Genomic DNA, 25313 nt, shown 5'->3' with positions numbered 1-25313 from the left:
CCCTCAACAAAAGCTGGCTACTTATTTATTTATAGCGGCCAAGCGGACCATTGCCCAAGCCTGGAAGTCCCAACGGGTAGATTTTCAAGGGGTTAAAACCCGCATGACTGCTATGTTACTTCAGGAACGTATGTCCAGTATTGTCCATAATTCTCATGCTAAGTTTCTAAAAATCTGGGAGCCGTGGATCTCCTATGAGTTCCCCGGGCTCCTAGCGGCAGGCCTGGGCTAGGTCTAACTCCTCTTGGCGAGGTGTCCACACCCGAACTTTCCCCCTCCTTTCTTCCCCCTCTTTTCTCCCAACCTTTCCTTCTTCTGTTCCCTATCTCTTTTCACACTTCTTTGCAATCTCTCTCATTGCTAACAAATACTGCTGCCCCCCGTAGGAGGGAGTAGTGGGAGAAGGGCTTGCCCTCCGGAAACGATAAAGGAACGAGTTGCTTGGTACTGGAGCCAGTCTCGATACCATTCCCTACACTTTTTCCTTCCCTTCTTGTGTTTTGATAAGTATAATGTGATGGTTTGTCCTTCGGTTTCATATTCATGTTTTCTAGCCCCTGCGAGGGCGCACAAGGAGCAGATTGTAGTCTTGTTTATTCAAAATTTTCAATAAACATATTGAAACAGAAATGTCATAAACCCTTACAACCAACTTTGACCTACAGGTAAGCCTAGATTAAGGCTTACCTGTACGTCCAAGAAATATCTCCTAAACCTACACGGTTTAAGAGATATTTGCTGAAAGACGGGCACCGCTGCCTACGGCGCATGCGCTGTAGACAGTGGCGCGCAGGCGCACTGAGCGCGCCGTGGTCAATGGCGATATGCCGCGAGTGGCGGCTCCCGTGCGCATGCACGGGAGTGACGTCATCGCGGCTTCGCCGAATGACAGCGGCGGAGCAGCGAGACCCACCGAGAAGATGGATGCGCCTGACTACAAGGGACAGCGGTGACTTCGCTGGCTCCTGTGTCAGGTAAGTGACACATAATGGGCTACTATGCGATGCATAGTAGTCCATTATGCTTTACCTTTGCAGGGAATGAAAGAGGAAGTAAACTCATCAGAGTTTACTTCCTCTTTAACATGTTAATACTTACATGGGATTTAAGTGACTGATTTATAACATTTTAATATAATATTTTATCTATTAAAGTTCCTGCAAAAGCAACATCTCCATGGCCAAATGTCTGTCCTGTTTTGGCTGGCCCAATGCAATGGCCCTCCCTGATTTTTAATCAAGAGACCCCTGGCTACAAGACAATTCCCACTTAAATTCTTTGGATTAAAGGTATGCCCTGAAGACATGTTGAAGTCTTGCTGTCAATTATCTGAATATGTTTTAACGCTCTGACTTGTCAATTTTGGATACTTTGTGTGTCTAAACCGGACAATCAAGACTGTCTTATTCTTAGAGCACCTTTGTTACAGCATTCCTAACCCCTGCAATAAATATGCTCACACATCATAATTCAAGTACATTTTATTGTTCAGTTAAAAAAAAAGGAAAAAAAAAAAGGATGGTCTAGCACCTAGATTTAAGGCCCAGCCCATTCTCAAGGGTATTTCTTAAAACCTTCTTCGATCATTCTTGTTTCATTAATTGCCTGAGAGGTATTGAGAACAATGGATTTCAACCTGCTAATCCTCGGTCTACTTCTAGCTCTGGTGACTCCAGGTGGGTTCCTCAGTCCTTCTTGCATTTTTAACTCTCTGTAGATGTAAACAGTAATATATTTGTGTGAACAAGTCCTTAAAAAAGTTGTTTCTATTTCTAACCTTATAGATTTTACTACTTGAATCCCTAAACATTTTTCTCCCTATACCCTCTTGAATTCCAGAATGTTTTTCACGTGTTCAAAATGTCTCAATACCGCACCTTATATCTTATGCTTTAGTCCACCCTCACACATTATACATCGTTTTGTAGGGCTTTCATTTGGTAGCAGATTTGGATACATATATTTTTACGTTCTAGATTTAAATTAGAAAGAAATAATGTTAAATAATGTTAAATGATGTTAAAAATAAAAAATGTTATGTTAAATAATTAAAAATGTTAAAAATAAAATTTCCTAACACAACTTTTGTATAATTCACACGTTACCTACATAGCCAATCCAAAATATAACCAGCAAAGTCTGCTGACTTAAATCTAAGTGTGATTTGTATGTGATTAAGTGGAATACTAAAGCTTGAAGTAAAGGTTTGTGTTTTAATTTGGAGAGCTATATTCCCCTTTTGATGCAACATTTTGTCTCATGCAGAAAAACAAAATCTGTTTTTCTAGATCCTTAGCAAAATATTAAGATGAGATTTGGCCAGGGTGGCGAGGATTAGAATAATTGCAATGGTTTAACAGGTTTGTAATCACTAAAATTCTTAAAGACATTGCATTCGCTTATGGAGAAATTGAAAAATGTTATCCAGATTTTTATATATATAATATATATATATATATATATAAATATAAATATATATATATATTATTTAAAATTGCTTCTTATTACATTTTTTTATTTTATGGGTGGCTGGATCTGGACAGTGGAGACCTGATCTGTCCCCTCCGCTGAGCTTTGCATAACAGATAACTTCTTATGCCGCGTACACACGATCGTAATTCTCGTCGGAAAAAGCTCTGATGGGTTTTCCCGATGGAATTCCGCTCAAGCTGTCTTGCCTACACACGGTCACATCAAATTCCAATCATTTATAATGCAGTGACGTACAACACATACGACGTGACTAGAAAAAGGAAGTTCAATAGCCAGTAGCCAATAGCTTCCGTCTCGTAGTTGAATCTGAGCATGCGTGATTTTTGGCGTGTCGGAATTGCATACACATGATCAGAATTACCGATAGAAAGTTTTTCTGTCTTTAAAATTGAGAACATGCTATCAATTTTTGGCTGGCGGAAATTCGGACAGCTAAATTTCTGATGGAGCATACACACGGTCGCACTTTCCAATGAAAAGCTCTCCTCATTCTTTTTCTGGCCGGAATTCCGATCGTGTGTACGCGCCATAATAGTAATCTCTTGCTGGTTGGGCTAAGATCTACTGCTGCAGGAAAAAGTAAGACAAAACCTACCTACTGAAAGGACATGCCGTGATGACAAATCTCTTTTGCAAACACAATGATGAAGCACTCGATTTCCATATGCTGGCTAGAGAGCAATGCACCATTCTTTAGCAGGATCCACAGCCTAGATCTGACTATTTTAGCTCCTGGAAATAATGTTAGACCTCAGTTGTCAATGACAGTTGTTTGGTTTTTCAAAAAACTGAAGAAATTCAGCACTAGCGAAAAAAGCCCAAGTCGTAGCTGGCATAAAAAAGGTCAATTATAAACCTCCAATCAAATACATATAAAATAGCGAGGCATTTTATAAATAGTTGGTGGATCCTGTCCACATGCCAACTAAGACCTGCAGGAACCATTGAGTACCAGCTTTTTATTAAAACGCCAAATAGCCCAACTACACCAGAAACCATTTTTTTATATTACTTTTGGATTCAAGTGTTTGAACAAACTCAACTGTGACATCACTTTCTTAGGACGCCCATTGAAAGGCCATTAAAATTCATTAGTCAGTGTTTGGGTATTAAGATGCAAATATATCAAGCACGGCGCTGTCCCATCCTGTCCAGTTCCTCCAGAATACTTCTAAACAATATATATGTTTGTTACATCCACTCTGGGCGTTGCTGCTCTTACTAAGGTCCACTGGGTGGCAGACAATCCTAAAAAGTACAAGAGCGAGAAAGAGCGCACACCAGCCCTAATGCATTAACGTTTATTAAACTTAGTATAAGATTAAAAAAGCCAAGTATATCACTCACAAACAGCCGATTTGGTAGTTGCATTAACAATTAAAGCCTTCACGGCTGCCTCCTTCCCCAATTTCAAGCTCCCTGCAGCGGCTGACAACATAGATGACCAGTGCGTGTGAGGCGTGGAGAGAGGGACAGCGTACCTGCAGCAAGCAGGCGAAGTGAGTGCCTGGTCATCTATGTTGTCAGCCGCTGCAGGGAGCTTGTAATCGGGGAAGGAGGCAGCCGTGGAGGCTTTAATTGTTAATGCAACTACCAAATCGGCTGTTTGTGAGTGATATACTTGGCTTTTTTAATCTTATACTAAGTTTAATAAACGTTAATGCACTAGGGCTGGTGTGCGCTCTTTCTCACTCTTGTACTTTTTAGTGTTTGGGTATTGCCATATTATTGCATGTGATTCTCCCTAAAGGAATTTATTATTGATTCAAAGCAAATTGGAGCTGTAACCTGCACCTTTAAATTATAAAACATTCCATGGATCCTAAGCAGTAATATTAAAGGCTAACCTTTGACTTGTTTGCTGTTGACAATGGGTTTCTCTTGTTTTAGATGTTATCAAAAAGATCCGCTGGGGTTGACTTCATAAAGTAATTAAGGCTGTTCACATTGCAAAATTAATGATGTGCACCTAGCTTAGTAAATAAGAGGAAATTGTGCTCAGTTTAATCAGCTAATCACGTACTAGCATAAATCCATTTTTCCTGGTGCCTCCATGGCAGCATACCTGTGATAAGCTCCGTCCCAGACTCCTCCCCTCAGGATAGTTAATACATTATAAAAGTGACAACCATACCCCCCATTTGCATTCTCCTTTTTTTTCCCTCATACCTGATGGATAGTGGTGATGTGTGTCCTTGCCTCTGCTTCATGCAGCTTACGTCTGGGTTCATGCCTCTCCCAGACGCAGTCCCTATCCTTGGGCTGTTAAGATGGGGAGCCCATTCTGAAGGTCTTTTGGGGCAGCAGCTGTCTCCTGTCCTGGGGCATTAGTTCTGCTTATTGGTTTTGGCTAGTACCACGCTGTGGGGGCAGGTAAGGCAACTTTTCTTTTCCTAAAACTTACTGCTGCCATATTTTGCATTGATAGGTTCTTAAAAAGCAAAACTCCTTTCTTGGTCTTTTATTTTTCTCTATCCTGCATGGCTTTCTTTGGGTCCAGTGGCGTGACGCCATCTCATCACATACTGGAGGCTGTGTATTAAAGACTGTTGTAAGGAGGGGGCTCTTAAAAATTGGATGTGTTCCCCAGTATCAGCTGTTTAACAGTCAGCTTGATGAGAGTCCCAGATGGAACATAAGGCTTTGGCTGGTGAAAAGCAAAGTTGAGATAGACTAGGGGGACTGATTCCTTGGGAGCCATTTTGCTTGAGGGAAAGACCTTTCCGTTTTTCCCTCACTGCAGATATTGAAGGGGGTGGGACCCTAGGTGGGATCTGTGTCTTCCACTCCTCCCCTTGTCCTACTTTAGTATAGGGGGAAGTTAGTGGAGCACTGTTCATTCGATCTAGCAGGGCTTTTCTCTGAGTGCTCCTGGTTTCCTAAAAATCGTTCTCTCAGGTGAGTAGCTTCTTTGTTGTAAAAATGTTATTAAAAAGAGGAAAGGAAGTAGTATACGGTTTTCTGGAGTTTTAGAATTGTGTATGCTTTAAAAGGGAAAGATTTTCTCTTAGGCCGCGTACACACGGGCGGATTGTCTGCCCAACTAAGTTCGTCAGACAATCCGACAGACAGTCCGTCCAACTTTCGAATGAACGGACTTGACCACACACGATGAACAGACAGTCCGCCGAAAGCTTGCGCGATGACGTGTACGGCACGTACGACGGGACTAGAAATTCGACGTCCAATACACTGCAATGCAACCTTCGGCCGTGTAAATCCTTTCTGAGCATGCGCCATACTTAGTCCGTCGAACTAGCCTACTCACGAGCGGATTGTCCGCTGAAACCAAGTTTGGACGGACAAAATTACAGAAATTCCGAAAGACTAAGTCCGTCAGACTGTCCGCTGAAAAAGTCCGCTGAAGCCCACACACGAGCGGATTGTCCGCTGAAACACGTTTCAGCAGACTAAGTTGGGCAGACAATCCGCCCGTGTGTACGCGGCCTTACCTTTCCTTTTCTGTTATTTTCTCTCTGGTGGTCTGTTTCCACTTTTGTCTGCTGCTACTGCCTACCCCACAGTAATGAGTCCGCCACCTTTTGATTAAGACCTTCGCTTTCTTAGGTAAGGACATTAATCTTGTGTTCCTGAAGAAAAAAAAAAAACAATTTTTTCCTTCTTTGTATTTCTTTTTTTTTGGAATCAAGAGTGCCTTACGCTGTTACGTTTGTTTCAGCCCTATATGTCAATACAAGTCTAACAAGACTTCTGGTCACTACAGTGGTCATTCCCAGCCAAGCTCCAAACACAGACATTTCGGTGAAAAGGTCCACATCTAATGCCGCGTACACACGATCGGATTATCTGGCAGACTTGGTCCGGCGGACCAGAGTCCCAGCATTCTCCGGGACTGTGACATCATAAGGGGCGGGGTCACCATGTGACAACACCCGGTGACCCCGTCCCTTGTCCCTATATAAGTCGCCGCACAGCGCGTCCCCAGCATTATGGCTGGAGAGAGCGTCGTGTCCACATTGGAAGAAGGAAGTAGAAGAAGAGAAGAAGAATCAGAAGGCGGCGACAGAGACAGAAGACCAGGCCAACGATAGTAAAAAGGCTGGAAGAAGAAAGCGGAGGCCCGGCAGGAAGAACCAAAGAGCGGCACAAGACCCCCGAAGAGCGGGACAATACCCCGAAGTCGGAAGAAGACCCCCGGACGATGGCGGCGACGAAGGAGAAAGCCGGGCTCCTCCGCTAGTAAAAGAGCTAGCAGAAGATAGCGGAGTAGTCTGGCGAGAAGACCCCGAAGACGGAAGAAGAGAAGACCACCGGAGCTGTCTAATAAAGTTTTTTATTTATACTTTTTTCCCCCGGGGAAAGGGTAGGGGTACCATGTACCCCATACTCATTCACATATTGTAGGGGGCCGGAATCTGGGGGCCCCCTTATTAAAGGGGGCTTCCTGATTCTGATAAGCCCCCCACCCACAAACCCCAACAACCAACAGCCAGGGTTGTCGGGAAGAGGCCCTTGTCCTCATCAACATGGGGACAAGGTTCTTTGGGGTCCCCAAAGCACCCGCCATGTTGAGGGCACGTGGCCTGGTACGGCTCGGGGGGGGGGGATAGCTCGTCCCCTCCTCCTTTCCTGACCGGCCAGGCAGTGTGCTCAGATTAAGGGTCTGCTATGGACCTTGGGGGGACCCCCACGCCATTTTTTCGGCGTAGGGGTTTCCCTTTAAATCCATCCCAGGCAATGGGGCTAGCGAGGTGTCAATCTCGCAGATGGAGGCGGCAACATTCACTTCCTTCGCTAGTTCTGTCTACCTAGAGCCACGTTCAAAATGAACGGACTTTACTCCGTGTGTGGGCAAGTTTGTTCATTTCAAAAGTCCAGCAAACTCTCACCATAGTCCGGCGGACCTCTGCTGCAAAGTCCGGCGGGTTGTCCGCCAGACTAAATCCGCAGGACTAAGTCCACTGGATAGTCCGATCGTGTGTACATGGCAAAGGAGACACCGTTCATCACATTCTCCCAGACGGGAAAGCTCTGAGAGGTGTCGAGCTAGAGGGGCTGTCCCTATAGCAGATATGCTGGTCTGCAAGGCAAGAAAGTCATCAGGGACTAGGTGGCATTTATGTCAGTCACAAACACCATAGGGGTCTGGACTGAGGACATCGAGGTGGCCATTCGGCCAGTTGTTCCAAAGGATGATATCATAGAGACACTGGGGGAGCTTAAGAGGGCTATGGCTGAAGCCTTGGGCTGTTTATGCATCCTCTAAAACGCAAAGTTCCCTGTCACAAGAAGGTCTTAGTTGAGAAGACATGCTCCCGGGTGACTCGAGGGAAGTCGGGGTTTTCTTCCTCAGGGCGGAGGAGGTCACACCTTCGAGTTTTTACTCAAATTCATTCCTCCAGGAGCAGGAATGTCTCATGGTCTCGGCAGAACAGATATCCTAAAAGTATTTGGAGAAACACTCAAGCCACTGTCTTGAAATCTAGTAAGCAATGGAATCTCCCCAATTCCTAGAATGGGGCGAAACCGTTTTGATGCAGGGCCACCTCAAGCATTTCCGGTCAGGGCCAGGTGGAGTCGATTTTCTGGGGTCTGGTCCAGCCGGTGGCTACTGCAAGGATTCCTGAATGGTATCCACTGTCCATTTTGGGCATTTCTGGACTTCTCAGTACATCCCCCGTAAGTTTGGTTTCCTGGGCAAAGTTCCAGTCTCCCTGCAAGGGCAGGAGACTTAAAGGGCTCTATTTATCACGTCTGGTTGTGTTCCCCAAAGGAATGAGGAATGAAGTCCGGGAGTGGATTTGAATCCTCTATGTCTCTTCATTCACTTAAATATCTTAGGTGCTTTGGGATGGGGGGGCAGCAGGGCCCCCCCTTCCCCAAAGCACCCACCACCCATGTTGAGGGCACACGGCCTGGTACGGTTCAGGAGTGGGGGTGCTCACTCGTCCCCACCCCCCTTCCTGACCGGCTGGGCTGCGTGCTCGGATAAGGGTCTGGTATGGTCTTTGGGGGAACCCCCACACCGTTTTTTCGGTGTAGGGGTTCCCCTTAAAATCCATACCAGGCGACGGGGCTTGTGAGGTGTCAATCTCTCCAATGGAGGCGGCGACATTGCATTCCTTCGCTAGTCCCGTCTACCTGGAGCCACGTTCAAAATGAACGGACTTTACTCCGTGTGTGGGCAAGTCCGTTTATTTGAAAAGTCTGGCGGACCTCCGTCAAAAGTCCGGTAGATTGTCCACTGGAAAAGTCCAGTCGTGTGTGGGTAAGTCTGCTTGTTCGGAAAGTCCGGCAGACCTCCGCTGCAAAGTCAGGCGCATTGTCGGCCGGACTAAGTCCACCGGATAGTCTGATTGTGTATACGCATCAGCCTTTTGCCCCAACAGAATCCTCCCATCAATTGAACCTGGGGCACATGGCTACCTTTCAGTTGCAGTAACTTCTGAAAAGAAGGCTTCTAAATTACAAGCCTTTAGAGGCAGAAGATGTACACATATCCTTTTCCGGTTAAGAGCGGAACGGCAGACAGAGCAAAATTTTGTCCCCAAGGTGCCTTCCCGGGCTAGTCTCTCAGTCACAGCCCATTGATCTTGATGTCATACGTTCCTATCTATGCGTCTTTGAAATTCAGCGACTTGGAAAAAGGTGCCTACACTTCTTTGATGCGGCTTTGGAGTCACGCCAATGGAGACTCGGCCCAAGAGGGTGTTTCCCACATGTTCAATAAGTGACAACCCTTTACGGTTCATCAAGATACATTTGGGGCTTGGCCTGCTAAGGGATAAGTGTCGCAGGACCAATTTAAGCTAGTGCTTGATGGCAGCCAAATCAGAGGGAATAAATGGTAAAAGCCCATAGTTAAATTCTCATACACATGTAAGAAACTCCTCTTTCCTGAATGGTGCCCATTGTCTCCTTGGTATCATCCGGCTACCAGGAAAAGTTGACGCTCTTGGCTTAGCAATATAAGCAAGTGGATTTACAGTAAATTGACAGTAAGAGAGGCAAGGAGGTAGCTCTTTTAGAAGCTTGGGTCCTACTTACCCTTCCAGTTCCACGATCAGGATCTTTGCAAAGTTTGGACTTTTCCAGAGTCCTAAGTTGTTGCCTACAGCCTACAGCACCCTCTGCTGCATCAAGCATTTTGTTCATACTCCCTTGGGGTGAGAATTGAAGGAAGGAAGTGGCCTCAAAAGGTTCCTGGATTTGTAAGCTGGTTCAAGGGCGTATAGAGGGTTGGATCCTCCAGCGGTTAGAACCCACTCATCAAGGGTAGCTTCTTCATCCTGGACGACAACGTCTCTCTGGAAACAATGGGCAGAGTGGCTACTTGGAAAATCTCAGTTCACGTTCATACAACATTATAGCATTTCATCCAGGGGTACTCTCCTCAGTGGAGTTTGGAAGGGTGACAATTGAGTCAGCTCTTTCGAGTCCTTAATATATTTTTTCATTATAAGCATTTCCCACCCAGTTTTTTGTAGCTATTTATTTTATCACAGGTATGCTGCCATGAAGGCACCAGGAAAACAGAAAATTGTATCATACTTATCGTAATTTTCCTTTCCTGGTGCCTATCCATGGCAGCATACATGCCCTCCCATGGTATTTGATATAATAGGAGAATGCTAATGGGGGGTATGGTTGTCACTTTCATAATGTATTAACTATCCTGAGGGGAGGAGTCCGGGACGGAGCTAATCACAGGTATGCTGCCATGGATAGGCAACAGAAAGGAAAATTACGGTAAGTATGGTACAATTTTCCGTTTTATTTCCATAGCGCATTGGGATTGATTTACTAAAACTGGAGAGTGCAAAATCTGGTACAGCTGTGCATGGTAGCCAATCAGCTTCTAACTTCAGCTTGCTCAATTAAGCTTAGACAAAAAAAACTGGAAGCTGATTGGTTTATATGCAGTGCTGCACCAGATTTTGCACTCTCTAGTTTTAGTAAAGCAACCCCATTGTTTACAATAATTCACTTTGCTAGGTAAACCACCTTTGCTCCTTATGTCATTTAGCCCCATTCCATCAGTTTTCAACGGTCAAATCTGCTTTTGGACCACTTAATATTGTTAACATCGGTAAATCTTTTTCTTTACATCCTTTGACTAATTTGGTTACAGCATTATGTTTGCTAAGTGAACAGTCTCTACTTCTTTAGTAAATCAGTCCCACTGTGTTTAACTTTAATTACTGCTGTCCCTGGGATTCTTGTGATTATTATATGGTCTATAACATACTAGAATATATAGATCTATACCTAAATATATTATGAAAAATATTATAGATAGATAGATAGATAGATAGATAGATAGATAGATAGATAGATAGATAGATAGATAGATAGATAGATAGATAGATAGACAGATAGATAGATTTGTTACAAATTGGAACCAAAACTAACTGTATCTTTTTTTTTTTTTTTAGGTTATTCCGTGACATGTTTTGAATGCTATAACATAGCTGACCCATCTTGTACTGGTCCAGCCAAGGAATGCAGTTCGGGGATCTGTATGTCTGGACTCATTTCACTCAGTAGGTTCTTGGTGCCATGTTATAATTGCCAGATCACATTGACCACATGCCTTAACCTTTTTCCAAATGCCCAGTTCACTAAAAGCACATCTAAAGCCAAAATATTTTTACGTTATTTTTTGACTATAGAATGCTGTCTAAATTCCATAAAGGCAACTTTACCTTCACTAACTGTGAAGTGAAGGAAAAGTGAATGGAAATGTGTCCAAAGTTAGGAGAAATCTCCATTATTCCTGCCTTGGTAACTGTCAGATTTTTTCATTTGCACCACTTCGTGTCCTCTTGTCAGTGGTCAACAAGATGAACAAAGAGAGTGAATCTCCTAAGAGGGGCTCAGACAGCAATACAAATCTATTCTAGCCATTCCCACTCCATCCAAAATGTAAAAATAACGTTTTGGGTAGACGTACACTTTAAGTAGCTGCCTCATTTGGTGTCTTGGTCAAGAAGTTCCTTTAGAATGAATGTGTGGGTGCCAATTGGTTAGGCCTGGAGTTCATTCCATCTCCACTTATTTGCACAATTTAAGAGCTATCTCCACGCTCCTGTTTACCTCCAAATTCCTAGGATGGCAAGTCTACAACTATCCGAGACACCACCTAACTGTTAACAACCTTCTTAAGACCTTTTGAGCTTCCGCTCTGGCTTTTGCCCATGACACTCCGCAAAAAATGTTCTCCTAAGCTCCACTGTGACTTGGAGTGAAGATATATGCCATCTCCATAGAGAATAATTGATTTTTTTTTCTGCCTGAGCTTCAAATTACAAAACACTCAGGTGAGAATGGGGCCTTAAACTCAATAGTGACTTACTAACTGCTGAAACCAATGGCCACTACTTATACTCATACTCCTAGACTTTTCTGCTGCCTTTAACACAGTTAACCACCAACTGCTCCTCAAAAAACTATACTCTCTTGGCCTCCACAACTTTTATTGTTTCCTGGTTCTCCTTCTACCTTCCAACTTAGCTCACCTCCACTATCACCTACAACTCTATCTCCTTCATTCCTCTTCTGTCTGTAGTGGTCACTCAAGGACCCTTTATATTCTCTATCTACTCCTCCCTGGATCCGTCGGCAACCGCCCATAGCCTCAAATTCCATCTCTATGACGATGACACCCAAATCTAGATCTCGACTCCACAACTCACATGTCCTGGCCATGGTTCCAGTTGCACAGACCATCTACTATGCAGAAAATGATTGGCTTAACCACACAAGTGCTTTTTTTACCTCTATTTTTTCTTTTTATTACCTTTTCAAAATAAAAATTGCAGTAATATTGAGTTTAAATAAAAAGGTTTAGTACAGCATAACAGTTTTGGTATTAATATTATGCATTTTGTATACAGCTAAACACATCAGTTCAAAAGGAGGGACAGCTAAAGCTGCATAAGGGGCAGAGTGATTTGATCTCAAAAGAGGGACAATCCCCTGAAATGAGGTTGATTGGTGAGTTGGGAGCTGTGATTTGCAGATGAAGACATATACCTTAACTTCAAAAGCACATAAAGAAACTTTGCCAAAGGTCATTAGATAACAGGTTTAACAAGTGCTTGTAAAGCCCCATACACACTATCAGTTTTTCTGCTGACTTTTTCCTTCAGATTTACCAAAACCATATAATATGAGGTCAAACCTTAGGAGTTTCCATTTGTATGCAATCAGGCAGGCCCTTCTACTACATGGTTTTGGTAAATCTGAAGGAAAAACTCAGCAGAAAAACTGATAGTGTGTATGGGGCTTTAGTGTAATTTTGCTCCTCTGATAACACTGAGAGCAGACAAAGATATGAGCTGGCAGCTTTCAATGCAAAAAAATGTATGGCCTGACCGGAGACATTCGAGGCTTTTATAAAGTTTGATAAAAGTATTTATCTAGGGAAAAAATAATGACCATAGGTCCATTTTATTTTAGAGGCGCCTTACGGGCTCCACATCCAAATTTTAATAAAAGCATCTTCATGATTCTTAATAATCGATGCATCTAATTCAGATATTCTCATATTTTTTCTATTTAATATTTACTTGCCAAATCTGTAGTTTATTCTGTCCAGCAGAAGTTCTGGCGGCCATTGCATATGTGGTCATCTGAAGCTGGCACCTATTTACTTCTGGGATTTTGTGGAATTTACTATCCAGCATACACTTCCCAGTCTCACTCCTGTGCAGAAATATTGTGATGATAGAAGCTTAGGACGCTCAAAGACTCCTGGGATCGATGACGCCAATATGGCTGCTAATGGAAGCGGTGCAAAAATTTAACTAAAAAATAAACTTTTATAGAAAAAAAATCCAAATCTTAAATATTTATCAATGGTCATTAGGATAAGCCTTACTTATAAAAAAAAGGTGAAGATCAGCATTAAGTTTACACAATTTTAAATTGATATATTGATATATATAAATGCTTTATTTTACACATACGTATATATGACATTAGGATTCCAAGAGTTCAATGCATTTTCTAAAGCTAGAGCGCAGCAGCAGGTAACCCCTTTCAGGTAGGCTTTCTGTCATTGAAACCTCAGACATAACTGTTCAGATGTAGGAGGAGAGAAGAGTTTGTTCTCTAAACCACCCACTTGTTTTATAAATTTCAGCTTGAGTTACTGAGCTTTTTAAAACAGCCGGATATTTTTCAACACAGTAAAAAAGTAAAAAAAAATAAAAACGATTCATATACAATGTTTTATTTTTACCCATCTAAAAATAATTTTAAAAACATATTTGCTAATTTTTTGTCCAGCTCATTACAAATAATGAAATAAATGTTGAGCAAAACCACGATACTGTTTGCTTGTAAGTCGCATGTTGTATGGATTGCAGCCACCATACACACTATCAGATTTTCTGCTGATTTTTCTGCTGATTTTTGTCTTCAGATTTACCAAAACCATGTAGTGCAAGGGCCTGCCTGATTGCATACAAATTGAAACTCCTAAGGTTTGACCTCATATTACCATATTTATCGGCGTATAACACGCACTTTTCTCCCCTTAAAATCAGGGGAAAATTGAGGGTGCGTGTTATACGCCGATCCTCCGCAATTTCTGAGCAATTTTGAGCCTCTGAGCGGCTTTCAGCCGCCTTTGGCTCTTCTCGCGGCTTTCTGCCGCGTTCGGCCGTTCTTGGCGGCTTTCGGCCGCCTTCGGCCATTCTCTTGGTTTTCCGAGAATGTCCGAAAGCCGCCAAGAACGGCTGAACACGGCAGAAAGCCGCGAGCAGAGCCTAAGGCGGCCGCAAGCCGTGAAAAGAGCCGAAGAACTACCGGGCGCCGCTGAGATACACAGGACATCTCTGCGGCGCCATTTTTAAAATCTGCAATTAACACAAGGGGACAACGATGCACAAGGCTGCAATGATAGACAGGCTGCATGACAAGGCTGCAATGATGGACAGGCTGCATGACAAGGCTGCAATGATGGACAGGCTGCATGACAAGGCTGCAAATGACACTGACAAGGCTTCAGATGGACACTGATAAGGCTGCATTGATGGCCATTTAAATGTAAGTTTTTTTTCCTTAAATTTCCCTCCTAAAAGTTTTTTTCCTTAAAATTCCCTCCTAAACTTGGGGTGCGTGTTATACGCCGGCGCGTGTTATACACCGATAAATACGGTATATGCTTTTGGTAAATCTGAAGGAAAAAATCTGCAGAAAATCTGATAGTGTGTATGAGGCTTAAACAAGAACATTGTATGATCATTGACAATGTTTGGAAGTCTAGGAAAAGTCTAGTGCAGGTCAAATGTGAGATGTTTATAAAATTGGTTTTGCCCCATTTTCTTTAACTTTGCACCAATATGCCAATATTTAAATGGCCATCCATGCACAATCATTTTATATGTATTGGGTATGTGTTTGCTACTTTACTTCTTTTCTTCCTTTTTATCGCACTGTGCCTTTTCTAACATGATCCTGCAAATATTCCCAATGCACTCCTTCCTAGATAAAGCTTGGAGTACGGTCGGGGGTGGGGGTTGGGGGTGCGGGAAAAGCTTGCTGGTTAACTGGTGATCAATCTACAAGTACTCATATGTCGTCATGGATCTATTTGAAAGTCCAAAGATTTAATAAAATGATCATCAAGTTGGCATGCAATGCCTGATGAAGTGGTCTTGCGTGACTCCAAAATGTTACACCTAAACTTGATGTAAAGTGATCACATAAGTTGAACTAGATGAACTGGTATCTTTACTCAGCCTTACAACCAGGGCCTTCTTTGATATCGATTGGACCCTGGGCAAAAATTTTCTTAGGGCCCCCACCATGCAATTTCACTCTCCACCTTCTCTGAGACATACAATAAATAGCAGCTAGACTTAAAATCAGTTTCCTGTATCAGATCAGGCAGCGATTGCGATTGGTTGCCAGAGGTTACAGCATATCATTACTGCTTACTGACTGGTTGCTAGAGGTTACAGCATTCTGTAAGGCTCATTGATTAGCTGCTAGAGGTTACAGCACATTTCTGTTTGTTGACTGGCTGCTAGAGATTACTGTACAGTAATACTGCTCACTGGTTGCGATAGGTTACAGCACATCTTCGCCTCACTGCAGGGGGGCATGATATACCTATGAATGCTGCCTTTATTTACATATCAATGCCGTCGGCCCTTAGCTATTTACATATGCAACTGACTGCTATTTACATATGAATTCCAGTATTTACATGTAAACACAGGGTCTGCAGGTGAGTCATCTGTACACAACAATAGGGCAGAGCTGGGCAGCATTAGTAGCAGCACAGGACTAAAACTTCAAGGGACAAGGGAATGTAAACTGGGATAGTTGGCAAGTATGAGGCAGCTGCTTTGGGCCCTACAACAATGACAGGGCCCAGGGCAGCTGCCCCTTTTGCCATGCCTTAAAGACGGCCCTGCTTCCAACTATAAACCTATGATTGAATTCAAAAGATTGAAAAAGACATTTGAAATTACATGGACATGTTAAAGATTATATTAGATTGTCGTGAATGAGTTCACATCTACCTTAAGATCCAGCCCATGAACCCCTTTGAGTATAAAAACTACCATCCCTATCTCTTGTTGATAGCAATGACAGTTCATACATTTGCACTGCAATGCGAAGATAGGAATTTGTCGGTAATCCATGCTGTTCCAGTCTAGTCCTACGTTTCCCTTAAACTGCATTGGTAGTGCAAAGGCCTTTATTTTCACATGTTTATGAATCTGTACTTGAATTGAGATATAAAGTTGACCTGCCATGGCTCATTAATAGTGCAGCATGAGAAATCGCTACATTTTATTTCAGAGATATAATTTTTCCAAAGAAACTCCTAGATTTTTACTGTATATGAAAAAACAAGGCAAAAGCTGTTACACTAAACTGCCCATGATTATTGAAACCTACTGGAAAGTCTAGAATGCAAACTGCAAATTTGACTAAGGAGTGTTTTTTTTCTAGACGTTTAGTGGATGTGATTTGTCATATGGACCTTGGCCTTCATACTGGAAGATTTGATTAAAGGATATCACAGTGGTGACGCACAGCCAGAGTAACACAGCTTGCTATTTCACAAAGCTCTCTTTGTATCCTATCGGCACACAAGACCAGAATATTATTAGAAAAATGACAAGCTCTTGTGTCTCTAATTGCTATATACATGAGCAGAAATTTTAATAAAGGTTCCTGTTTGAGGTACCCTGTCATCACCCTGCTTCCTTTCATTTTACTGTCCAATCACAGGCTGGGGGAGGGACAAGACATTTAATGTTATTTAACTTCAGCAGAGGAAAATCTGGTCTACTGCACTGCCAGATAGGACTATGCTTTGTTGCAGAGCTTTGTAATTCTTTGGACTGGATGAACAATCCTTAGGCCGATAAAATAATCCCTGTGTATGTATTATATGTGTATTTAGCTGTTTGCTTATAGTTCAGCTTTAGCTTTATAATATGTAGCAAAAAAAACTGAAAAAAATTGAATCTTTAACTCTCTCCTTTTTAATTAGGCAGAGTTATTTAATAATGTCATGTTATACTAATGAATAGCTACATTGTTTTGTATTTGCTACCGCAGATGACTACACCCTGTTTGGCCGAGCCTGCGCACCGAACATATCTTCTTGTGGCATATCTGGGACCATGACCTCACCAAATGGAAATGTTCAGTTATCTACATCTTGCTGTAAAGCCGACAATTGCACTCCAGGAGCTCTGAATTGTACGTAAGTTCCACTTTGTGGAATCTGCCCATGGTCTTTCTGAAATGAGAAAAATGGGTTGTGCTAAAGTTTGGGCCAAACCATTGGGAAGCTGTCACATGTTGGTAGGGCGCTATTCCCCATCAGATGCGGCTGGGGAGTTCCCCGCCTTGCAGCCACATGGAGCAAAGAGGCTGGTGACACCATGGACCTAATATGGCTGTATGGCCACATTTTGCCAATGATATTGGCCAAATATAGCCATATTAAGATAAGAACATCCCGCCCCTTAGTTATGTACAGCTGTGGGTGGTTAAATCCCTGGCTACAGCTGATTGGGTCGGGGACCTGCTATCATGTGACAGCTTCCTACAATATTCTATCAGGGTCGTATCAGGTCAACTCGTACCTTAGATCATCACTGATCTTCTTTTAACTTAAGCATTTCTAACTACAAGGAATATTCTTCTGATATCTAATACTTCCTCTTTAGAAAGCAGCCACAGCCCTTAGTAGAAAAATCTATCCCCTGCCAGCATGCTATAGAGAGGGTCTCTCATTCTCTGTGTGGATATAGTAGTCTTCTTCTTTAGAAAGCAGCCTCAGTCCTGAGTAGAAAAGTCTATCCCCTGCCAGCATGCTGTAGAGAGGGTCTCTCACTCTCTGTGTGAATACAGTAGTCTTCTTCTTTAGAAAGCAGCCTCAGTCCTAAGTAGAAAAGTCTACCCCTTGCCAGCATGCTGTAAAGAGAGTCTCTTGCTCTTTATGTGAATACAGTAGGCTTCTTCTTTAGAAAGCAGCCTCAGTCCTAAGTAGAAAAGTCTACCCCCTGCCAGCATGCTGTAGAGAGGGTCTCTGACTCTTTGTGTGGATACAGTAGTCTTCTTCTTTAGAAAGTAGCCTCAGTCCTGAGTAGAAAAGTCTATCCCCTGCCAGCATGCCTTAGACAGGGTGTTTTGGTCTGTCTAGAGAGGTCTGGCACGGCCCCAGCCATCAAGTTGTGGTGGATTTGTAAACAAAACAAACTGTAATGCCGCGTACACATCACTGGACTTTCCAGTATACTAGGTCCGACGGTCTTCCCGACGGACTTTCGGCGGAGTTCGGATGGACCTTCCAAACGAATGGACTTGCTCATACATGAACGGACTAAGTCGGTTCGAAAGTCCATTCGTTTTGAACGTGATGACATAAGACGGGACTGAAAAAGGAAGTTCAATAGCCAGTAGCCAATAGCTTCCCTTGCGTCGTATTCGGTCAGTCGGACCAGCACACAGATGAACGTTTTTCCCAATAGGAATTGATAGGATAGGAATTGAGTCCGTCGGACAGATTTTAAACATGTTCTATTTCTAGATCCGTCTTATTTTTTTAAACGAAAAACGATCGGATTAGCCCACACACGATCGGATTTTCTGATGGACTGATTCCGTCAGACCTAATCTGCCGGAAAGTAAGTCTGGTCATGTGTACAGGGCATTAGCCCTTGTACACACGGTCGGACATTCCAATGGAAAATGTCCGATCGGACCGTGTTGTCGAATAATCTGACCGTGTGTGGTCTCCATCGGACTGTTTCCGTCGGAATATCCGACGGACCCAGTTTTCCAACTTGGCTATAAAATTTTCCGACAACATGATCCGATCAGACTTTGTCCGATCTTGTGTAGAGAATTCCGATTGGACAAAGTGCCACGCATGCTCAGATCAAATTCCTAGACCAAAGCTATTGGCTACTAGCCTGAACGTAGTCCCGTCGTAACTAAATAACGTCACCACGTTCTGAACGATCGGATTGTCCGACAACTTTGTCCGACTGTGTGTATGCAACATTTTCGGACAAAATCCGTCGGACAAAATCCGTCGGACAAAATCCGTTGGACAAAATCCGACGGATTTGGTTGTCGGAATGTCTGACCGTATGTACAAGGGCTTAGACTTTGCTTACCTTTTCTTTTATTGCAACTGAAATGTATTAAGCCAAATTAAACTGATAGTTCAGCTCAGCTTTAAATAGTACAAAGTAAGGTGTTTAAAAAATTAATTTCTTTAAAAAAGTTTTTAAATGTATATTTGTTATTTTTTACAGTTGCACAGTGTACAAAATGTATTAAACATTGTACCAAATAAATGTGTTATAATTCCTTAAAAATTACCGTATATACAAAATGAAGGTAGGCAAATTAGACAAAGGGTCATTCATAAGTTAACGGATGCATAGGGGGAGATTTATTAAAAATGGTGCACACAAAATCTGGTGCAGCTGTGCATCGTAACCAATCAGCTTCTAATTTTAGCTTGATGAATTAAGCTTTTGACAATAAAACCTCTAAGTTGATTGGTTACGATGCACAGCTGCATCAGATTTTGTTTGCCCCAGTTTTAGTAAATCTCCCCCATAGTGTACATTTAAGAAAGCAATGTATTATTTATTTCATATTAACAATATTTTATTGTTGCCTGACTGATCATATTTATGAGGGTGGCATGCATTGAAGACACAATCAGTATAGCAGTGGCTCTCAGCCACCCTCCCTTCTCCAAACCTCCAACCAGCTTCTGATCCACTCACTTCCAGAGTGCCACTTATCCTCCCATATTGGCCTGTAGTGCCCCTCAGCCTTCCACAATGCCTTCCAGCTACCACTGTGCCACCCAACCTCTCATATTGGCCTGTAGTGCCCTTCAACCTTCCACAGTGCCTACCAGTTTCAAGAGTGACACCCAACCTCTCGCGTTGGCCTGTGGTGCCCCTCAACCTTCCACAATACCTTCCAGCTTCCACTGTGCCACCCAACCTCCCACATATGCCTGTGGTGCCCCTCAATTTTCCACAGTTCCTTCCAGCTTTCATAGTGCCACTCAACCTCTCACATTGGCCTGCGGTGCCCCTCAACCCTCCACAGTGTCTTCCAGCTTCCATAGTGCCACCTTCCTCTCACATTGGCCTGTAGTGTCCCTCAACCTTCCACAGTGCCTTCCAGCTTCTTATATTGGCCTGCAGTGCCTCTCAACCCTCCACAGTGCCTTCCAGCTTCCATAGCGCCACCCAGCTTCCATAGCGCCAGCCAATATTGGCCTGTAGTGCCCCTCAACTTTCGATAGTGCTCTTGGCCCTGCTGAGAGCCCTCATCCTCCAAAGTGCCACCTAACCTCCCACAATGCCCCCTACAGTTACACCTAGCTTGCTGTAGAGCTTCCTGCCCCCCCCCATAGTACCCCTAACAGTGTCCCACAATGCCCCCCACCCAATTTCTTTAATGCACTCCAGTCTCCCACAGTGCCCATGGACTCCTAGAGAGACTTCCAGCCCCATCCGAAGACCTTATCCCTACAGTTACCCCCAGCTCCCTACAGAAACCTCATCCCCTATAGGGAAGCTAAATCTACAGCAGATTCCCCTGACCCATCCTAGAACCCCCATCTCCACACATTTACATGTGTTTTACTAAGTATAGACCTTTTTAATTACTGTTGGGTCATGGTAGATTTTAACCAAATTTACAGGCCCTGGTCACAATAAGTTTGAGATTCTCTACAGTGGAGGATATTTATTCCACACCCTATTCATTGTTATCTTTTTTTAGTGCCAACACGAAAATCAGTAAAAAATGGAGTCTTCTGTCAGACTTGTACTTCCACTACAGATGAATCCTGTAAGCTTGAATGCACGGGCGAGGAAAAATACTGCGCCAATGTGGAACTTACGACATGTGAGTTAATCAGATGAATGAGCAAATAGCAGGACTTAAAGCTGAACTCGAAAAGATAAATGACACAAAAAAAAAAAAGAGATCTGTAATCATTAATACATTTTTATGTTTATTGTTAAATGCAAATAGCGTGAGTACCTGACTTTCACTTATTATCAGCCTCTTGCAGTCACTGTACAGTAGAGATCCGACTGGGGAAGGCAGAAACAGCACAAGGAGCCAATAAGTTGTGTTGCAGAGCTAGGAGCATTCTGACAGAAGTAGGGAGCATAGTGACAGAGGGAATGGCCTCTTCATGACACTATCTTTTTTTTTTTCACTGTCAAATCATGGGATGGGTAAGGGACAAGATCTGTAAGTGAAAACTAACAGCAGCTAAAATCAGGTCTCCTGTCCTACCAGACAGGACACTGTGGCCATTCAAGACTCAATGGACAGAACTGCTACTCATTTGGCAGGTTAAACAACCGCTTTATATTTATTTAATCTGTGCATTTAGTTATTTGCTTCATAGAGTTTGGGGATCACTATTATAGTATATGTGTACTGTATATGAATTTTATGTAAAATTGAATGTCCTTGACATGAACCTCACCTAATTTAAAATATTAGAAAATACCAGAAGTACTGAAGTATGGGTACCTTGAGGCATCTGTAAGTACTGATTTTGGTTTTCAAATCAATGCCTCTGTCCCAGTCCAGTATGAATCTGGGACATGGTTTATTTGGTGCCCAGTATGGGTCTGGGACATGGTTCAGTTGGAGTCCAGTAGTGGTCTGGGATGCTTTTCACTTGGACTCCAGTAAAGGCCTAAGACACAACTCAATTGGAGTCCAGTAAGGGTCTGGGACACATCTTACTTGGAGTCCAATAGGGGTCTGGGACATGGTTCAGTTGGAGTCCAGTAGGGGTCTGGGACATGATTCAGTTGGAGTCCAGTAGGGGTCTGGGACATGATTCAGTTGGAGTCCAGTAGTGGTCTGGGATGCTTATCACTTGGAGTTCAGTAGGAGCCTGGGCAGGGCCGTCTTTAGTATTGATTGGGCCCTGGGCAAAAATTTTCTTAGGGCCCCCTCCCCCCATGCAATTTCACTCTCCACCTTCTCTAAGACATAAAATGAGAAGCAGCTAGACTTAAAACCAGTTTACCTTATCAGATCAGGCAGCGATTGCGATTGGTTGCCAGAGGTTACAGCATATCATTACTGCTCACTAACTGGCGCTACAGGTTACAGCACTCCTTAAGGCTCACTGATTAGTTGCTAGAGGTTACAGCACATGATTTCTGCTTTTTGATTGGCTGCTAGAGATTACTGTACAGTAATACTGCTCACTGGTTGCTATAGGTTACAGCACATCATCTCCTCACTGCAGCGGGGCATGATGTACATGTGAATACTGCCTTTATTTACATATCAATTCCGTTGGCCTCAGCTATTTACATATGCATGTCACTGCTATTTACATATGAATGCCGCTTATTTACATGTAAACACGGGGTCTGCGGGTGAGTCATCTGTACACAACAATAGGACAGAGCTGGGCAGCATTAGTAGCAGCACTTCACACTGAGATATCAGGACACAGCACAGGACTAACACTTCAAGGGACAAGGGAATGCAAACTGGGATAGTTGGCAAGTATGAGGCAGCTGCTTTGGGCCCCACAACAATGACAGGGCCCAAGGCAGCTGTCCCTTTTGCCCTGCCTTAAAGACGGCCCTGAGCCTGGGACATGGTTTACTTGGAGTTCAGTAAGGGTCTGGTACACAGCTCACTTGGAGTCCAATAGGGGTCTGGGACATGGTTCAGTTGGAGTCCAAAAGGGGTCTGGGACATGGTTCAGTTGGAGTACAGTAGTGGCCTGGGATGCTTATCACTTGGAGTTCAGTAGGGGTCTAGGACACGTTTCACTTGGAGTTCAGTAGCGGTCTCAGACACGGTTCACTTGGGATCCAGTAGTGGTCTGGAATATGTTTTACTTGGAGTCCAAAACAGGCCTGGGACCAGGTGTATATGATGTCCAGTACAGAACTGGGACATGGTGTATTTGGTGTCCAGTACAGGCCTGGGACATGGTGTATTTTGTATCCAGTACAGGCCTGGGACAAAGTTCACTTGTAGTCCAATATGGGTCTGGGTTTCGGTTCAGTTGGAGTCTAGCACAGGTCTCGAACATGGTTAACTTGTAGTCTAGAAGTAGTCTGGGACACAGTTCACTTGGAGTCCAGTAAGGACCTGGAACAGAGTTCACTTGGAATCCAGTAGGGGCCTGGGATAGGTTTCAGTTGGAGTTCAGGAGGGTCCCCGGACACAGTTCCCTTGGGACCCAATACAGGCCTGGGACATGGTCTACTTGGTGTCCTGTACAGGCCTGAGACACGGTGTATTTGGTGTCCATTACAGGCTTGGGACACAGTGTATTTTGTGTCCATTACAGGCTCGGGACACGGTGTATTTGGTGTCCAGTACAGGCCTGGGAAATTGTGTATTTGGTGTCCAGTACAGGCCTGGGACATAGTGTTTTTGGTGTCCAGTACAGGTCTGGGACACGATTCACTTGTAGTCCAGTATGGGTCTGGGACACATGGTTTAGATGGAGACCAGCACAGGTCTGGGACATCGTTAACTTGGATTCTAATAGGAGTCTGGGACACGGTTTATTTGGAGTCCTGTAAGGGTCCAGAATATGGCTCATTTGGAGTCTAGTATAGGTCTGGAGTACAGTTCACCTGGAATCCAGTTCGCTTCAGTGTGAGTGGACTGAACTTTCCATAGATCACTGAGCAAGAACTCTCCACATACCACCAAGCACAGTAGCAGGAATCACTGTGGTCTGGCTGGCAGAGGGCATGACGTAAGTATGCCCAACTACGCTTCTATTCAAGCACAGTGTGAGCACAGACCAGTGGAAGAGAGGACATGGGGAAAATCATATTAGGGCAGAGTTCTGATCAACCACGCCCAGTTGATCAACCATGCTTAGTACAAGTACACCCAAGCTGAAGAGCTGACGTCATTTTAGAAGTTATATCTTTCCAAGAACCGAAGTGCAACATAAACTTTAAGGCCCCATTCGACACTTTTAAATGGAGTCAACTGCCATTACCTTTGGAAGCTTCCACAGCTATTCATGATCATTCCCATGTAATTGTTCATGCAGCGATTGCCTGCAGATGATTGGGCTGGAACGCATCCATGATAAACGACCACCCAGTGTCACATCCAAGCATTTACTCTTATGCTAAGCAATCTCATACTAAATGCAGGTAATCACTGCATGACTGATTTCATGTGAACTGCCACGAATAGATGTGCACTGTCAGCCTCCCATCGCTTGGAATGGGGCTTGGCACTTATAGCTCTTCGCATGGAACCCCACTGAAGGCCTCTTGAGCCGAGCTCCCCCCCAGGGAAAGAGAACCTTGACTGATGGGGACATGGCTAGGTGCCTGACAAGGGGAGAGATTGGTTGAAACATGGGGGATGGGATGGGCCTGAGCTCAGGGAACATGTGCCCCAGGGAATCCTGGGTCTTTTGGAAGAGTCGGTTGGAAGAGCTGCCCACAGTCCCGCCCCCTTTTTCTTCTGTTATGGTATGTCACAGCTTGACTTTGCCAGCAGTTAAAGTTGCTGTAATGGGCTATGCACTTGATGGAAAATCGGAAGTAGGCTGTCCTTACAGCACTTATGGTAAGGACAGGCCCCGCTTCCCCCTTTTTGGCTTACAGTATAACTGTGACTGGCACTGGTTAAATATGTTCACATGTTATGTGTTGGAATTTAATAAAGCTGTGGCCTTAACCTTTCCAACATAATGGTTGTAAGAGTCTTATTTAATGGGGTAAAGGGGAAGGGTGGTGGGGGATTTGATCCCATTGTGTTACGTTAATTGGGACCTAAGCCCATTGCGCCTCAGCAGTCATGAGTCTCCTGTGGGTAATCACAGTCTGCCCCATTCGCAAGTGCAAATGGGGCCCTATACCTTTCCCTTAACATGGATCAATATGCCATGCTCTTCTACTTTGATACAGTACAACATTTCTTTTGCTCAGTAGTTGCTTTCACTAATCTATCTCCTGCTTGTCCTGGTCTGAAATAAGCTTCCAGTGACACCTGTGCAGCTATGGAAGCCCCAGATAATATATATACCCTATGCAGCGATGTTTATATGTTGGGTTATGTTAATTATAATGTATTTATTACTGTTTTGTGTTGTAGTGGGACCCAGCGTTGGCCCGAGACTGCGCGGCTGTGCGACTGATTCCATCTGTTATTTTCAAAACCAGACTTTTGACATTGATGGCACCGTCTACCATTTGGGAATTACATGTGGCAGCCCCCCTAGTCTTCACCTCCAACAGTGCTTCATGTTTGTTATCTTGGCTCTTGCAGCTTCCTTAAAGTACAATTAAATACTCATTTAAAATCAA

General features: G+C 43.6%; 1 protein-coding gene across 1 annotated transcript; it reads left to right on the top strand.

Annotated features, from left to right (window-relative positions):
- Window positions 1–1518: 1518 nt before the first annotated feature.
- On the top strand, window positions 1519–25313 carry LOC143942843 (phospholipase A2 inhibitor and Ly6/PLAUR domain-containing protein-like). Its single transcript, XM_077464244.1, has 5 exons — window positions 1519–1676; window positions 10890–10997; window positions 17044–17187; window positions 20755–20880; window positions 25102–25313. Exons 1-5 carry the CDS (start codon window positions 1625–1627, stop codon window positions 25293–25295), a joined length of 624 nt encoding a protein of 207 aa, XP_077320370.1. The 5' UTR covers window positions 1519–1624; the 3' UTR covers window positions 25296–25313.

Source organism: Lithobates pipiens, unplaced genomic scaffold, assembly GCF_037356315.1.
Source record: "Lithobates pipiens isolate NorthernLeopardFrog02 unplaced genomic scaffold, aLitPip1_a1.2 Scaffold_30, whole genome shotgun sequence".
Classification (NCBI taxonomy): domain Eukaryota; kingdom Metazoa; phylum Chordata; class Amphibia; order Anura; family Ranidae; genus Lithobates; species Lithobates pipiens.
The sequence above is the reverse complement of the archived record's forward strand: the minus strand, read 5'-3'. Positions and strand labels throughout refer to the sequence as shown.

What these genes read in the sequence shown, in the direction of transcription:
- LOC143942843 (XM_077464244.1), top strand. Translation starts at nt 1,625, where the DNA reads ATGGATTTCAACCTGCTAATCCTCGGTCTACTTCTAGCTCTGGTGACT. An exon ending in TCTAGCTCTGGTGACTCCAG is followed by an intron (nt 1,677 to 10,889) that starts GTGGGTTCCTCA and finishes TTTTTTTTTTAG; the next exon opens with GTTATTCCGTGACATGTTTT. An exon ending in CACTCCAGGAGCTCTGAATT is followed by an intron (nt 17,188 to 20,754) that starts GTACGTAAGTTC and finishes ATCTTTTTTTAG; the next exon opens with TGCCAACACGAAAATCAGTA.